The 18,887-nt window shown below is 37.0% G+C and overlaps 1 protein-coding gene across 20 annotated transcripts in view; it reads left to right on the plus strand.

Moving 5' to 3' along the window:
- Positions 1 to 18,887, plus strand: part of PAK3 (p21 (RAC1) activated kinase 3) — a 281,213-nt gene that overhangs the window by 154,854 nt on the left and 107,472 nt on the right. For all 20 annotated transcript variants that reach the window (XR_004952810.1, XM_036226636.1, XM_036226629.1 and 17 more), the window contains one exon: positions 17,649 to 17,850. Coding sequence is in view for 19 of the 20 variants with exons in the window: in XM_036226636.1 (XP_036082529.1) it covers positions 17,676 to 17,850 (175 nt within the window). In the remaining variant the exon portion in view is untranslated. The remainder of the gene's footprint in view (positions 1 to 17,648; positions 17,851 to 18,887) is intronic.

Here is an 18,887-nt window from a genome sequence, read left to right on the forward strand (position 1 = left end):
TTACTCATGAGGAGATAGAGGTTGAGAGGGGCTAAGTACCTTCCCTGTAACTGGACATATGCAGTTTTGGGAGGAAAGACACTCCCTGGAGTGTTTCTCAGCATCCCAAATCTTTTGGTACACTTCAGTGCTCATACACACACTCTTGTAGGCATGTTAACAAACTCTTGTGCATTCGCATAATCATATTTACTTCTTTGACTCACACAGGACACATTCATAGTGATGATCACTCTTACCCCCTCACACACAGTCATATTTACAAACCCACTGCATACCAGCACATTCATACTGCTGCACACTGACACATTCACATTTATATCTTCACATTTTCATACTGACACACTCATACTTGCCATACACCCCATTCTCATGTTCTTTCTTATAGTCTCATACACTTATAGTCACATTTTATACTCACATCCACACAGATGATAAAATCACCCTTAGCCCTCAAATTTCTACACAGTTACACATACTGGACACACAAACACACATTGACTTTCTTCTACTTGTTAATCATAGTCATACACACACTCAATTTGTTCTGTTACAACACATATACACTATTCTCTCCTCACATTCACACACTTATACAGCTTTCATCACAGGTACACACAAACATGCATGCATGCTCATATATTTACATTTATACATGCTTACACCATAAACACAATCTCACCCTTTTAAGCTTTTATACCTTCTTGCATTCTTACACTCAGGATTACATGCTCAGCACTTGGCATGTCACAGTCACACATAATCAGACTTACACATAGAAACACACTTATTTTCATACACATTCACACTTTAATACTTTTACACTGATTCATAATTGCACTCTTCGCCAAACTCAAAGGCATACATCATCAAATATAATCACAAGCACACTCATTTTTATAAACTTAGCCATTTTCTGACACATGTCACCCTACTCTCACACCCATACACAATCATACACAATGTAGTCACCTGACACACACTGACATGTACATATGCTCACTCCTATTCAGTACCCACACGAATTCACATTAACCCAGAATCACACTTACTTCACACCCAGGCTTATATCATTATGTTCTCACATTTTCACATATTCTCATATTTATGCACACACAAAATCATACACTCTCATACATCCCCATGTGCACACAGTCTTACTACTTGACACTCATGTCCATTCACATTTATACCCTCTCATGCATCAACTCCCATTTATATATCACAGATATTCACACTGTCACAATTATACTTCCCACACACTCACATTCTTCCACCTTCCCTTTCATACTGACAACACATTCACGTTGCTACACACATTCATACCAATACACATGTAGTGGCATACATAGTCACTAACTGCATTTTCACTGGCACACACCACACTGACTCACACAATTAACATTATCATAGTCAATTCACAAAAATACCTACATGTACTCACACAGAGGCAGTGACTGATTTCACATATGGCCACAGAGACTGACCCTCACTCGGACTCACATTTACCCTGCCACATCCTCCCTTTGATATACTTGCTCACACTGATCCACATGCCTACACAGTAACACTGATGCATAAACCACTGAATCTCACTTGACACATTCTCTTGAACTACCATGGACTCTTACCCGGACTCTCACATGGCCTCATTGACACTGACACATACTCAGATTGATGTTAACATACACTCCCTCACTGAGATGATCTTATTGACCCATATTTACTCACATTGATTTACACACATGCTTATAGCAACCCATACTCTTATGCACACACCCATGTACACTTTCCCAAATTCTTATACATGTCCCTATACTGATATTGCCACATTCACTCACTTTTTCACTGATATGCATGCACACACACGCACACAATAACACACCCAGATGCAGGTAATAATTCATAATTACAACTGTCACTCTCTTTTCTTACTTGCCACTAATACTCTCCTCACCCCTGTGCCAAAGGAAGAGTGTTAGTCTCAGCCAGGGGTTAATGGGACTGGATCTTTTCAGAGGACAAAAGAGTGGAATTTATGTCTAAGATTAAAAAGAGAAAGCTCAAATGTACAGATCAAGTTGTATGTCCTTCTACCAGTTTTATTTTATGGAAACCATCTCTATTAGAACCTTAGCCAGTCCTATCCAAAAGAGGTTGGGATTTTTTTCCCTGGAAGTTAATGGTTTAACTTCCTACTTCATCTCTATTCCAAAGGGAGGAGAAGGTGAAAAATGTGTTTCTTTATGCACTCTTAATGGTTTTCTATGAAAAAGCATGTGTTTCTGATTTTATGATCTGTAATTATATGTAGATTAGACACAGGGAAAGGGCGGTACTGCTCCAAGCAGTCACCACTAATTTAGCCAGGTCCACTTTTACCTCATAAACCCAGGAACATTGTATTCAAGAATGGGAGAAAAGATTAATAAGTTAACAGGATATAAAATAAATTCTGTTGTGAGTGTACATATGCATACATAGACCTCGCTGGAATTTCAACAGCTGTTATTAATGAGTTAACAGAGGAAATTTCTCAGTATGCATGGGTAAAGATAAGTTAAAGAAACATACAGACTGTAGATTTCCCCATAAGAGGATAAAAAAAGTACAATGGGAATGAACCAGAAGACCAGGAGCCTAGAGCCAGAGCCATGTGCCACACCAGTTCTCTACCAGATATAGTAACATGAGAGCACCTTGTGCAACCTTCCTAGCATATGACTTCCCATGCTAGAGACTCCCTGGGGCAAAAATGAGTGTAAAATATGAACAAGCTACCATTTGATACAGATCTTGTCACACCAAGAGGAAGAGCCTATACTCTGGAATACCACCTACCACCCCTAACACCCACCATTAGATTAAGAACTGCTCTGATATCAGAGACAATATCATCCTACTTATTTTGGATTCTCAATGCCTATCACAATGTTAGGCCCAGAGCAGTTACTTGTGAAACTCAGTTAAGAAACTGAAAGTGGTGTTTAGGCAGCAACATGTTGTTAGGACAGATCCAGTGCCTCTCTTCTTCAATCCTAGAATTTCATTGACATTACCAGGTTAGATGGAGAATATTCAATGGGCCCCACATAGTGCTCAGCCTGTAGGAAGATTCAAATGAGCAAAAGAAACATATTCTGCCCTTTTGAAGACAAAGTCACCATGAAACAGTGGAACAAGACAACAGTCTTGAAACTTGGGGTTAGAGGAATTTTTATCTTGTAGTTTAGTGGTCTTAAGGCTCCAAAGGCCTTTGAGGGCCTACGAGTGGTAACAGCAGTCAGAATATACGGATTTTACTTTCCAAGTAAACCTCCTCATAAACATCTTGCTTAACATAGGACTGCGCCATCTTTCTAGAAGATTGTATAAAACAGCCCTTTGTCATTGAGCCTAAGATAGAGAAAGAAAAGTGAGCTATAGAACTTGATAGAAATTTTATACCACCTCCACCAAGAGATGGCTTTAGAGAAATAGCCTAGCAAATTTATATTTCATAGTTTCCACCAATATGCCGATGCTCACCAAAAGTAATTTTTATAATATACAGGACTGGCTGAATTTTAGGAAGGGAAAAATGCACTTGCCAGAATTTACTTTAATGAAGTGAGAAGCGCTAAGTGAGGATACCCACCCCTTTACACTTATATGATATTTTATACTCTTCAAATCATGTAATAACCCATTCATTATGATAGGGCATTAAGACCACCACCTCTGGAATCAGTAGATTAATATTTGAATCCCAATTTGACTATTACTTAGCTGTGTAACCTTTTTAAAACAAATTACTTAAGTCTCAGTTTCCTCTTCTGTAAAATGGGAGTGGCACTAATATCATCTACCTTGTTGAGTCGTTATGAGGATGAAATGAGATAATATATGAAAGCATTTAGCACAATGTCTGGCCTATAGTAAGTGCTCTACAAATGATAGATCTTATTATTGTCCTTACCACAACTCTTTGAGGTAGATGCCTTCAAAGGAACAGAACTCTAAGATAACAGTGTGGTTCTTTGCAGCCAAAGACTCAATTTTCACAGCACTTGTTGCCTACTTTCCTTTATTTCTGCTTAACGATAAGCTAGGAGTCAGTGCTCATTCCTACTTAAGAAGATGAGTGAAAACAGAATCAAGCCATGGAGCTTTTTCAATTCCTTTGTCATGTTTATCTGGCCATTGCTGCAATATTTCTTGTTAATTTAAATGGTCCCTCTAGTCTTCCAACATTCCCCTTGAAATATTGAACCCCTCACTGTTTTCACTTTCATTTACTGGCACAGAAACTTGGGAGAAGAAGAATAAAATAGACTCGTGATGCTGGTAGAGGCTGAGATGTGGTTTATAACCACAGGCATGCATCTGCCATGTTTCTAATGCTGAAATGGATACTTATGGATAGAGGATCTGCTCACTTCCAGGCTTTGGTCCCAAATCCACAGTGGAGGTACTGTTCACTTACTCCAAAGCCCTAAGAATATTTGTGTCTACAAGAGTTGTGAGTAAATGAGAACTCATCATATCATATGGTACTGTTGTGTGATTGAGGAAGCATAATAAGAACATGAGCTTTAGAGTCACACAGACATGAGATTGTATGGTCTTACTCTTCCACTTACCAGCTCTATGACCTTGGCAAGTGACCTGATGTCTCTGAATGTTGGTTTCATCCATAAAATTGAAATGAAACCTTGAGTGTTATGCGAGTTATGTTAACTTGTACATGAGTAATTTTTAGCAAAGTGCTGGGGACATACTATCTCAATGAATGGTGGTGATTTTATTTATGGCTTGTGAAATCTTTGGCAGTAATTGTAAACATATTTAATTGGTAGAATATCTTAAATTACTTCAAAGTATTTCCCACATATGGATTATCTGAGTGCCTCACAACCTCTTAGTGCTATAGTTACCTCTGACACATAAGGAAATAGATTCAGAGAGACCAAAGGATGCATTTGAAAGCCGTGAAGCTCATTAGCAGCAGTGGTAGGCTGAGAAGGTCCCAGTCCAGGCTGAATGTTTGAGTCTTTGCTTAACAAAGCCTTTTAGGGCTGCAGTTAGCAAATAAGAGCTGCTTGAACTGAGCATGACCCTTCCTGTGGGAAAAAAAGTATACTCTCTTGCTACAATTATCTGCTAGCCAAATTACATTGCGTTTCTCTATGTATTTTGTGTGATGCCCAGCCCATTTATAAGAAAGCAGCAAATGTGACATCATAAGAGTACCCTTTGCAACAAGGCTGAGTGATATATGGCCACAGTAGTACCATTCACCACCAGAAGTTGGTTCATGTTGTGGTTTTCTGTTCATGCTGATAGAGTAATACCAAATGTCCAGAGTCTGGACATACATTCTGAATGGCCCAATGGAGAGGTGGAAACATGAGCTGAAGCTTTTACTGCCAAGTTGCACCTTACTCTCATGCTGATGGTCTCCAAATTAATGTCTTAATGCCAAATAAACATGTTAGAACTGATACTATATTTGTACTTACTGTCTTAGTCTTGCTGTCTATATTGAGAATTGATTTAGCTAGAGAGGTATTTTTTCCATCGCATTTGAATTGTTTCCTTCAGCTTTTCATTACTTGCTGTGTGGTTTACAACTCTCAAAGACAGAATGCTTAGATACACATTTGTTTTGCTTCCTGCTAGATATTCCTAGTTTAATTTTGACTGAGATATGCAATGTGTTACTGTTTTTGTTCTCTCTTTGTATATTGACTTATGCAGATATTTAATCTTTGTAGAATTTCATGTTTGTTGGTAGTCTGTCTGTGTAAAAATCTTTAGATGCATTTTCTATAAAACTTTTATATAAATGCTGTCCTATTGGCCCAAACCAGAATAATGTGCTATTATTCTTTTAGGAATATGATTATTATTGGTGGTCCAATGACCGCTAATACAAGGGACCTCTAACATAATTATATTTGCTACCAGCACACCAACTTCATTAACTGTTATTTGATCACTATTGTAAGCTAGTTTTTTATGCTCATTTCAAGAGAGAGAGAGATTGAGAAACTGAGGCACAGTTCTATTTGGAATCCCCAACAAAAACTAAAGGCTACACTGGAAATGTAATGTACAGCATAGTTACTATAGTGAATAAAACTGTATCGTATACTTGAAATTTGCAAAGAGTAGATCTTAAATGTTCTTACCATAGCCCCCTCGCCTCCCCCCCACCCCCGCAATAAATGTAACTATGTCAAGTGATGGATGTGTGAATTAACTTGGTTGTGGTAATTATTTCACAATGTATACAAATATCAAACCATCACATTGTACACCTTAAACATATATAATTTTTATTTGTCAATTATACCTCAATAAAGCTGGACAGCTCCTAAAAACTGAAAGAAAATTAGGCCTACCAAACTCCTTTAGGCTTCATGGTATAGAAATGTATTTCTACCCAGATTTCCATTCGGGGTCATAAGATCAATTAATTCCGCTAGGCCTAGCATTCCTGCCATCTTTGGCCAATGTCCAAAATAGAGATACTCTTGAAATCTCTTTTCTCCTGTTTTTCTATTCCCATACTTCCTATGGTACTTCTCCCTTGGTTCATTTTCTCAATAATGTTTTTTTTTTTTTCAGAATTATTTCTATGTTACTATCTGGAACATCCCACTCCTTAGGGGAAAAAATCTCTAAGCCTTTCATCTTAGCCATCTGCCACATTGTCACCTCAGTTATAGTTCTGAAATTCAAAGCTAATCTCACCATCCCACTACTTGTAACCTCTTCATCTAGACAGGAAGTGTTCAAACCTTAAAGAAAAGCATACAAGACCCTTCTTAATTTGGTCTCTACTGATCTTATATTGTTTCCATCACCCCTCTTTGCTATAGTCACACCATTACCTGCAGTTCCTCTAATACACTTTGTTGTCTCTAATCGCCCCTGTACCTTAACAACTGTTATTCCTTGCACCTGAAAATTTCCCTCCCCATGGTGTGTTACTTGTTCTTCCTAATTCAGCTCAAGTGTACTTCCTCTGTGAAACCTCCTTCATGCTGTTGGAAGCCCCTTTCTCTGTCCATCAGTGGCAACCTGTTGTCATCTTTGCACTGAGCTGTCATGGCCAAAAGCCATTACATTTTAAGTCTGTTCTGGGCCAGAAACTGTAACTTGTTCATCTCCCACTCTAGAACCTGGTGAATTCCTATTTATCCTCCAATATTGTACTCAAGTGCTATATCCTCTGATTCCTCTGGGCATCATTAGCTACCCTTCCTCCACTGTCCTTCTGAAGCATCCCTATCTTTCTGGGCACATGCTAGACACTGTGTAAATGCTGAATGAATGAATTTATGAAGGTTTAATGTTTCCTCAAAATCACAGAATAATCCAGAAGTGGAGCTAGAATTAGTCATTCCTCTTTTGTTAGAAATAACTCCTTTGGATTTATAAAAAACCTACTAACTAAAAATCAGCCCCCAAACTAAAACTGCATAACAAGATGCAATTTGTTCTTCCAATTAGTTCTAGTAAAAAAAATGAAGAGGCTTCTTCTAAGAGACAGGAGTTTCTTTTTCCAAGTGTTTTGTTCTTAATTTCTCCAAAAGTGGTCTGTCCTGCTCATGTATAGCTATGGTTATAGAAAATGCTTTGTGCCAGGCCATATTGATCCCTTCTTTTGTAGTTTATCAGGAGCCAGTGTTTTTGCTTTTTTAAAAATGTCATATACATGTCACTTTTCTTCCATAGTTTAGAGATATGTTATCTTCCTTACATCATACCAGCATCATTTAGTTCAGCAGAAATGGGAGCAAGGCTAAAAAAATGAATCTAGTGTGATTAGAGTATTTGTTGGTTAGAATATACTGTTGAGTAATGGAATACACCAACCCTGTTGCTTTCCATTTTTGAATCCTGGTGAACTCACACTCATCCTTTGATACCCTGCTTCAGTATCCTCAAATCCCTCTGGAAACATTTGTTACTCTTCCTGTTATGTCTCTCCAAAGCATCTCGTGCCCACCTGGCCTGCATCACATTATATTCTCTATTGTATGTATCGAATACATGTCTTCCATCCTCACTGAACTGTGAACTCTTAGAAGATAGGAGCTAATCTTCATCTCTCTTTGTATATGCCCTGTACCTGACACAATACCTGATACATATAAATATTGGTGGCAAGGAGCTGAAAGGAAGGCAATGATGTTCTTTGGAACAATATCACTTTCCTTATGTATGAAGGTATGGCCATTGCCAGTGATTTCTCATATAATAGGATAGCAGTCACTTAAAAAGAGTCTCACTCTCTTCTGAACTACTATAGTCCCCCTTTTTTAGCTCTCTTCATTTTGCAATACACATACCCTTACTTTTTTTGTCGTTATATTTTTATCTGTTTATTAAAAATACATTTTATATAGCAGCCAGGAAAAACCCACTGCTCAAGCATATAGCCTCACTCAGGGCTGGGCATTTATCTCTTTACCTCTAGCACTTTGAATGGTTCCTGGCACATAGGCTTCAATAAATATTTGTTGTTTGTATAAATGAATACATACAAAGATGGGTTACTTAAGATGCATATTCTTAGAGTTACTGTCTGGCCCCTCAAGGGACAGTAGGTCTCCATTTTGGTCTCAGGATTCTTTGAAACAAAAGTCAACCAAAAATCAACAAGAAAGCTTGTAATTGGTGTACTTCCCTGTAAAAAGCAATGTTAGACTACTATAAGATCTTTTCTTTTTTAATACAACTGTGTAACCTAAGACCCTCATTATTAAGCTGGGCAGAAGAGTATAAGGCATGCCTGGGCTACTTGCCAAAGGACACAAAACTGGCTGATGGTTGGCTAACATGACTGAATGAAGGGAATGTATCAGGCTCAGTCTCAAAATAGAAAGAATACTCGGAGATGATCATTGTTTGATGCAAAGTTCTAATGCAGATTTATATATATTTATTATAAACACTGAACTTTTATCTCCTTTCTCTCCCCCAAATTTTTGTCAGCATGTATTGTAAGCCCCAGTGCAGGCTGCACAGGAGTAATTTGGGAACTCTACTGACTGATTACCCCTCAGCCCTACTACCTCCAGCTCCTTGTACCAAACCCTGCTTCTGCTTTATATGCAATTTTCTTACTATTTCTTCCTTTGAGGTGAAGGCTGAGCCCTGTGCTCTCAGCCTGGGGACTTTCCAGGGCCGCAGAAAGGCTTAGGAATATGGAAGTCTTCTTTTCGTGTGTGTGGGAGCACTGGGGAAGCAAAGCTGAACATGAATTGGAGTAGGGATCTGTTCTTGCATGAACCAATAATGAGCCATTTCTCATATAAATGCACAGGGGAAGCTGCAACCAGCAAAGGGAACAACACTATTTGATAGAACCAACAGCTTACAACTGAAGATCTTGTGTAAGCTGGTCACAGGAAAGGCATAAGAAAGCCAACATGCTCATTTGTGAGGTCATCCTTCAGAGCTGGCTTTTGGTTTCTAGAAGAATTTTCTTTGGGTAGATTATGACCTTTTCTTATACCCATGACAAGTTTCCTTTAATGCCAAACATTTGTTTTTAGTGGAATTAGGAGGATGGGGAATTCCTACAACTAAGGCTATGGCCAGCTGAATGTTTATCCTCTACCATTTGTGAAGTGGGATAGATGGATAGTAGGCCTTGTCATGTCACATTCTTCCTTCAGTATTTGAGAGAAACATTTTTAAGTAGATAGTGTTTCTTCTTCCTTAGTCATAACTCCCAAATAACTGAGATTCACACAGCTTTTTAAAAATATGGGCAGGTGAACTTAGGTCAAATAACAAAAGTTTGAAGAAGTATTACTGCATTTTATTCTGGCTTAAATTCTTTGACCTTTAATTCTGGCAAGATGCCATATTTTGTGTGAAATATGCACATTGTTAAATAGATCTATATTCCTGGTTTAGAAATAATACTGAGGTCTCACATGACCCCATGTAGCTCTTCTTTTCAGACATGGTATGGGCACCATCCTTGTAGAAAGCTGATTTGAGTACAGACAAATTGAGACCAGAGCAAGGGCCTAGAATGATGAGCCATGAGAAGCAGGTTGAATGACAATGTCCAGGCATCTTTATGATATACAAAAAGCCCTAGCAAATTCTGGAATTTACATTTTAGGCTTGGATTTGAGGAAATCTTTGGCTCTTTTACTGGAGTGGATCTCGGAAAGGTATAATTATCACCCATGCATAGTAACAGGAGCAGCTAGAACCTCAGAGACTCAAGACGTTGGTTTACCATATCCTGCTCACTTTGGCTGTTAGTCTGCATCTAATGTTTTCTATCTGAATGCTTTCTAGGATACTACATTCTCTTTTAATAACTAGAAAAGGTATTATTACTAGGTTTTGCTTCTTTTTCCCACACATTTCTTTGAGGCATCATTTAAGGTAAACTCTTTTCTTATGCTTAAAAAATTTCTACCTTTGCTTTTTATGCATTTTTTTTCTCTTAGGAGCATCAGTTGTAGAAATGAAAAACTAAAACCTGCAGTGCATCAATTTGCAAATATAAATATTTGTTAGATGATCATTAGCATATTCTTGGTATTAGCTCATGCAGCCTACACAATGAATAATGAAGTAAAGTGCTGCATACATTTAGAAGCTTAAGAAGTCATTGGAAAAAGAACTATTTGTTTCACATAACATATACAGTATATGAGGTCTGGATGCTGGGGTATACCTATCTATTTCCTTATTTGCAACCTATCATTGAAATTTGCAACTATAATATTGTTGGTTTATTGGATACAATTAATGTCAGGTTCCTGCTGAAAACAATGGAAGTCACTCAGAGATGTTAGCAGAGAACAGGAGAACAGCAGAACAGTCCTCATTTGCTTGTGTGTATGAGGGACGACATGAATGTATTCTATGTGAGTGTGCTTGTATGTGTGCCATTAGTGAGGTATTTTTTGCAGGATCTAAGTTTGAAACTAGGCAGCTGTAAAAAGAGCTAGTTACTTCTCTTGCTTGTCTGGCTGCTTTTGCTGATCTGCCTAACAGGTAGCTCAGCTCTTCCTGATTAACTGATCTTAGAAATGGCTTCCCTCCATTACATACTGTAATGGTATCTCCCAGGGTGAGGCTCTCTGAAACAGCACACCCCTGTCTCTGATATCAAAGTTTCCTTAGTGCCCCAGAACAGACAAGCTCTAAAACAAGGCCATCTAAGAATTGGTATTACCGGCCAACAGAACCTGTTGGAGTTCTGTTAGTAAATCACCTAGCCTTGGGTCTTTGGATGAGAAGCGCAGTCGAAATCAGTAAGTAGAAGCCTGAAGTGGGTTGAAATGAAAAAGCTAGAACTGTCATATGATATTTTGGAAAGAAAAAAGTGTATTTATGAAAAATGTTGTCTTTGTGGGTTTACTTGGATACGTATTGAATTGGTGTAGTTGAAAGGGAATTGAGAAGAGTTTGAGATTCTAGTCTTGGTTCTTTCACTTATTTTCTGATCCTGGTAAGTTACTTAACCTTTATGCTCTGTTAATTGCTCATGTGGAAAATGGAGATGGTACTCCATTCTTCACATGTTGGTGTCCAGCTCAAATAAGAGCAAGATGTAAAAAAAAGCTCATTGGACATTACAAAGTTGTATAGTAAAAATTGAGGTGTTGATAATCAGTTGGTAGCTGGTTTCTACATTATGCCCAATTGCTTGACAGTTAGACTGATATTTCCAAACATGCCTTCCTGGCTCAGACCTACTTCGAGTGGGCATATAGGCTTATGCAAAATTATGAAAACCTTACAGCTGCAACAATTGCACAGAATATATAGTTTTGTTTTATTACTTTACATGTGTATGTAATGCTTACTGGGAACAGGATACTGTATTAGGCAGTGTGAAAGCATACAGTTATGACGAAGGGGGCCTTACCCTCAAGGAGCTTATGATCTAGTGAGGGGAATGACATGTATACTGACTATATGCAAGTTGAGGCAAGATGACGGAAGTGCTAAGTCGGGCCCATCTGGATGGCTAAGGTTAGTGCTTTGTCTGTCCCTTGTCCACCTAGTCTGAGAATGGGAGTATGGTTTTAGAGCTGCTGGGAGACCCTGACCAGGCTTGTTATCTTTTCTGTAAAATGAGATGAATGTTCTTTCTCTCCTCTTTGGCATTTAACATATTATGCAAATTAATGTCTGAAAAGTCACTGGATATCTTCAGATGCCAACTTGCTGTATAAATGCAATACAATGTATAATCTTTATTTTAAATTATAATGCGTCGCCACTTCTTTTGAAGGCTAGATGATTTTTTCTTTATTTTTTGGCAATTAAAAACAGTCTACTACATCTTCTTACATTGTCAGTCATAAGTATCTGAGCTAATTGGTTCAATTGCTAATAATGCATCCCAGATAAAGTGGATTTAATATTAGTGTAAGTTATTTAGCAAAGCAGTTTGTTTTCCAGTCACAGTCTATACCTGAAAGCTCAGCTAGCCATCTTGAAAATGTATGCTTTTGTTTACAGGGAGCCAGCAAGTAACACTTGCATCCTTTTTCCCACAACCAAAGTACAAAATTCAGTGTATACATCATCCTGATAATAAAAGTAGCAATCTCATCCTCAAATACAAAGAACAAGCCAGTGTTAATATCATTGCCTAAGGAGACATTGGATGACTTTAAATCTGTTTACTTAACACCTCAACATCTAGAAGCTATCATTAAAAGTTCAATTTGTCTTGATGTATAGAGCTAATTCTTGTTATAAAGATTTCTCAAGTTCTAGAAATTTGAAATACTCATTTTGTTACTCTTTTTAACATCATGAGAGTTATGTGACTTATTTAATATAATTTTGAGATCCTAAAATCCATCTGATTTCCTACATGCTTGTGTCAGTTTGGCTGTCATTTTATTAGCTCAAGGTGTCTTGCAACCCCATTCTTCATGTAGATATCTCAGAAATATTAAAAAGTTTACCCTGGAAATTTTCATTAGGCTATATCTCATTCCTATGTTAGATCTTCTAGTATGATATGGAAAGGATATTAAGAAATATTTATGTGCTCCCAATTTGTAGTAATAATCATGTGTGGTTGGTGGTTTTAGAGCTTTGCCTTTATGGATATTAGATCATAGCCGTGCATTTACTGGCCTGGGCTTTTGTTGATGAAAGGAGGCCAGTATTAGTTTGTTTCTCATTGGTAAGATATGCAAATAAACAGTTATTTAGATTATGAAAGCAGAAAGGATAATACAGACATGTGGTTTATCTCCGAAGGTATCAGATCTGATGAAAATATTTATTGAAGCTGTTGATGGCTTAATAGAGGGCCTTGCAAGTTGCAGGGAAAATATTTCTGGATTCTCACCCTTCACACATCTGGGTAGAACACCTGTGGCAAATGGGCACGATTGGCATTTTTTGGTTTCATGCAATTCAGCATGTATGCCAGAGTATGAATTTTGGCCACATTAGCTAGAATATAATTAATTACCTATCTTTCCTCTTGACTCCTGGGGTGTGCAAGTTGGTGGCTTTTTAACCTACTGAGCACTCTCTGTCTAGTTTGGCACTGCACTAATTAATAAGAGCATGCATTTATGAGGAATGAGAAAATGATGAAAATTGTTTAGAATGCCTACTCATTTCATTTAAAGTTGCCACACATCTTGATATAGTCAATAATATTGTAATAACTATAGTGCCAGATAGATACTACTAATCAGGGGGATCACTTCATAAATTTTATAAATGTCTAACCAATATGCTGTATACCTGACACTGATATAAAATAATATTAAAGTCAACTCTAATTTAAAAATAAAAATTAGAAAAAAGTTTCCCTCTAAAATGTTTTGCAGTAAATCTCTATGTCAAAAGGCAAGTCAGTGAAGGATTGTGTGTATGGGTTTATGTATATTCCTGCATGTGCATGGCCTCACCCTTTTTGGGGGAAGGGAGGGAAGAGAAGAGAGAAGGAACATAGGGAGGGAAAAAGAGAAGTAATCTTTCCTACTACTCTGAAAAATGAGTGTTCAGGCTCCTTGGTTATCATGAGACAAGAGGCATGTTTCTCATTACTGATGAATTTCAATTATAATTACCAAGCATTGGTAAACCACATTTAGTCCCAAGGGCTGGATCAAAATATATAAACTATCTACAGAAGCCATTTGAATTCTCTCTGAAAAAACTAGTATCCAGGTATGAAATCAGTCTGTGAACATATATAAACTATTGTTGGTTGTCTTTTAAAGTTAGCTGTTTCTGTACAATGCTAAGGGCTAAGTTCTAAAATGAAATGAATGGCCTGTAGCTAGATCCAATGTGCCACTTACTTGTAAGTTCCTGTTCTGTTGCAGAAGTGAACAACAACAGTTAAACTTTAAAGATAAACAGTTTTTTGATTGGGTTGCTAGACAAAAATGGTGCTTTTGTACATTTCTTGAAATAGAGCCTATAGCCACCACAATAAAATAGTCTCTTTCAAAATTTTGGAAATAATGACATCATAGGCAGAATGAACAACGATAAATTAATAATGGTTTTGTAGAAAGCTATCTCAGAGGAGGCAACTGGCTTAGTAAACTGGCATTGTTTACAAACATAACATAATAGCACCGCCCCCCCCTTTTTCCTATGTTTGTGGAATAGTCAGACTGTACCTCCCACTTGAGAAACAAATACTGTAATAGCAAGGCTTCCTTATAGGTCTCTGCCCTTTCACCATCTATCTTTCTAAAAGTGTGCTTTGAAGCATTTGCTTTGAAGGGGAGTTAAAGATAACGAGAGCCTCCTGCATTATTTTTTGTCACCAAATCAAAATTATTTGGAACCATTAGAAGATGTAGATTGACTGTGCCTTGTAAAGGGTAATAAAAAACTGAAGTAATATCAGGATATTCAAGCAGAACTAAATCTGAAATGTATAGGTAAATGGAGTGATTATTTGGTTCATGATTCATGTTCATGTGTGGGACTGGACAAAGATTCTTCAATTCATTTCCATGTTTGTAAAAGGTTTATTCTAGCTCCTTTTATAATCCCCTGATGTGTTCAATGGGAATAAAACAAATCCACTTTACTAGGCAATACCAATGGATGCTATATAAGCTGGGTCCTTTGGAAAATGCCTGTAATATGGACCACAGTAGGGTTGACATTTTGGTCAGGGATTTCTAGTGTACTATCAAAAAGTATAATTTGAATTTTATATTACAAGTAGCTCCTTTTTCACAACCTAAACTATACCTGGTCAAATAAGATCAGGATAATCAGGCATCCTGGAAAGAAGCAGGGCATCTACCTACCTTTTGAGTCTCTGGCCAGAAACAGTAATTAGGAACAAAAAGGACCACTTCATTATCCACACCCATTTATTAAGAAAGAAGGAACCTAGTATTTTAAATTAGGTAAGTATCGTAGTATCCTGACTGGCTTAGACTCTTACTTGCCTTATTATGCAAAATCAGCTCTGTATGTCATTTTAAAGAGGCCAAGCCTGTTTCTCTGATTTCTGTCATCTCAAGTAATCAAAGTCATCAGAATATATGTATCATCCAAATATGGTTTTCAGAAACTTCTAGATATTTCTATTTAAATCTTCAGTTCTTTTGCAATAACTTAAAACATTTCATCATTTTTATCAAATTTCATTATTATATAAGCTAGATTTTGTATAACTGAGCTTTATTTAATAATCAGCTCATATTCAGGCATTATTGTTGAACCCAGAAAAGTAAAATAACACAACAAAAAAAAGGAAAGAAAAAATAGTGCTTTGTTTCTGGTGGCAAATTCTTCTCAGTAACTTAAATTAAAACCATGAACCTGTCTAACACAGAATAATGCCACTGGTGAAGTCAGTCTCAAACTCACTCTTCTTCTGGAGAAACAGTGAATTTAGAAGGACCAAAATCAAAATGCAAAATAGAAATCAGACCCATTAGCACTGATTTCATATTCTAGTTAAAATATGTATTAGCACCAGTAGTATCCATGAGTAGACCTGACATCAATTACTTTTATTTTGCCTTGTGCTGTAGTTTTACCTATATAGGAAAATATAAGACTTATCGAGTTGTTGTTGACAAAACATTTAATACTTAGTATTTTTACTATCATGATTACTGAAAAATATACAGAATTGGTCCTAATTCATTAAGATAATGCAAGGCATGACACTTTGGAAAGGAAAAGAGATCTCTTGTCCAATCATGATCAAGCCATGATTGTTAGTTGGCAGTCACCTATGCATATGGAGAAGCTATTGATTGATACTTATTCTTGAATACTTACAGGCTGTAAGTATTTGAGAAAATTTAGAACATAATAAAATAAAAAAAAAATTTCTACATAACATGATGTAACTTAATTAGAATTCATGACTGAAAATAAAAAAAAACAATGTAACAACTAAAGGGCTAAAAAATTATGATATATTATTTCTCATTATAGCAGATAATGAATGAGGAGATCCTGGTTTTGTTGTTATTCTACTTAGGTTTGTTTATACTAAATGTTGGAATAAAGTGATGTGCTAAGTTGTGTTAGGAGAGTTCTTATGCTTTTAAATTAGTGCTAGTTAATCCTAAAATTTACACAGATTTTTGTTACAACAGAATTTAATTTTCCTTGTTTTCAAACTAGAGATCCACTTGAAGAGTACTCTTAACATCTGACTTGCATAGCAAGTTTCAGGAACCTAATGAAGGACTCAAATTAGAATAGGAAAATAGCTAGAAACAAACATTTACTTGGGGAGCTCATGCTTTTCCAGTTCACGTTACCCTTCCAATGGGATGAAATCTGAATGTAATCAGCCCTAAGCACAAGATACTAAAGAATAAAGATACCAAAGAAAATTAAGAGCAACTAAAACCCAGACTGGTTCTTACAACCCTGTTACTCCTGTTAACTACCTTGTTTCCTGTTCCAGGATATAAAATATGACAAGGAATAAGCTTGTGGTTATTTCCTCAGGAAGTGGTCCTCTCCTTGGAGCTTCTCATTGCTCATGGTGACATATGGCTCAGCTTTATCTTCCACCCGCTACCTAAAGATGGGGCATTGTTTCCTCTATCAGTACACCCCAATGCTGCTGAAACTGCCAGGTCTACTAGATTGCTTCTCAGTTTTCTCACAAAACAGTAGAGTGTGTTTTGTAAATCAGGTACACACAGGTAAGAATCAGATGACAAAGCCATCCCAATGTCAAAGCAGCCAACAAATCATTGTTGTTAGCCATTAAAAATCAACAGCCAAACCTGTGTCAATTATGAACTGTAAGGAGTTTGTGCTACCTGACCATGACAATTATTAGGATGAAATTTTTAAAGAAGATTGTAAATTGTCAATTAAAAGACTAAGTGGACAACAGAAAATAGTTTCATTGTGAGAAAAGGAAGAGACCTTATGTGTTTGTGTGTATGCATATTGACAAGCTATTAATTATGGCCTTCACTCTTCTCTTTGGGAAATTGCATTGTTGGTTTTTAGGGTGGCAACACCTTCCCCTCTAGAAAAGAAACTCCTCAAAATTGTCAGTGCAAACCCTGAGACAACATGAGACCAATGCTTTTATTTCTAAGATGTTAGAATCCCCATATTTATTAGATTGTCTTTTATACTGTTCTGCTCTTAACTCCTGTTTTCTCCTCCTCCTCCTTTAGGAGCTGTGCAATTAGTCGCAATTGAAAATGTCTGACAGTCTGGATAATGAAGAGAAACCCCCAGCTCCCCCACTGAGGATGAATAGTAACAACCGGGATTCTTCAGCACTCAACCACAGCTCCAAACCACTTCCCATGGCCCCTGAAGAGAAGAATAAGAAAGCCAGGCTTCGCTCTATCTTCCCAGGAGGAGGGGATAAAAGTAAAGTATCAGTGGCCGGTCATAAAAAAAGGGGCTAGCTTATTCTTTCATTGTCACTTTCTTTCTTGGGTAGTCATTTATTGAGCGTGGGCTATTCAGGGACTGCCTTACCTTTACATCTATATCTTCAGAAGTTGCATTTTATCAGATTAATGTTTGATTGACTTATCATGGGTTTACAGAAAACATATTTCTGCTGTGTTTGCCTTTCACATAAAATTGAATTCATAGTGTGAAGCCAAGGGAGATAATAGCAATAGTACTGTCTTGGATATATAAACAGTGACTTCCTTTCTGATAACTTAGAGGAGAATTTACACTAATCCCTTCCAAACTGCAAATTCTCCTCATTGGAAATTGGAGTATAGATGTATTTACTTCCATATACCTTTTTGACAGCTGTGAAATTTTTGAACTGAGTATATGGGAGTCCGTCCAGGTTGCCACATTATTGTCTCTCTGACTATATCACAATGTGTGAAGAAATTTCTCAGTCATTTGTTTTCTCCCATTCTTCTGCCAGTTGTCTCCTATACATCAGCCCTATTTGCACTGAATATCATAACAATATATTATCATTTATTTTTGTGTTGTTCCCAGTACCATTTGGTGCTTAAATATCATATGCTGACATTTTGATACTTTGTAACACTGGAGTATATAAAATCTTTAGTAAGTAATTGTCAGGTTGCATTAATTAGCATAAAGCTTAAACATGGCTTCTATAAATGTGACTATTGAGGCAAAAGAGAGTGAAGTTACTACAGGGACACTGGCACCACAGAAAGCTGCTAAAAGGAAAAGAAGGGTGATGATTTTAGAAAAGAAAATGGACATTCCTGATCTACGTCTTCAAGGTAAACCAAATAGCTTTGTATGTTGCTTAAATGGTATAAATGAATCCACAATTTCTACCATAAAGAAATGCAAAACTCTCATTATTGTCTCTTGTACACTGATATCACTTAAGAGATGCTTTATCCCTCATGACCTAAGGATGGAAAAGATAGAAATGATGTTAAACATCTGAATAAAAG

This window comes from Rousettus aegyptiacus, unplaced genomic scaffold (assembly GCF_014176215.1).
Source record: "Rousettus aegyptiacus isolate mRouAeg1 unplaced genomic scaffold, mRouAeg1.p scaffold_m13_p_9, whole genome shotgun sequence".
Lineage (NCBI taxonomy): Eukaryota > Metazoa > Chordata > Mammalia > Chiroptera > Pteropodidae > Rousettus > Rousettus aegyptiacus.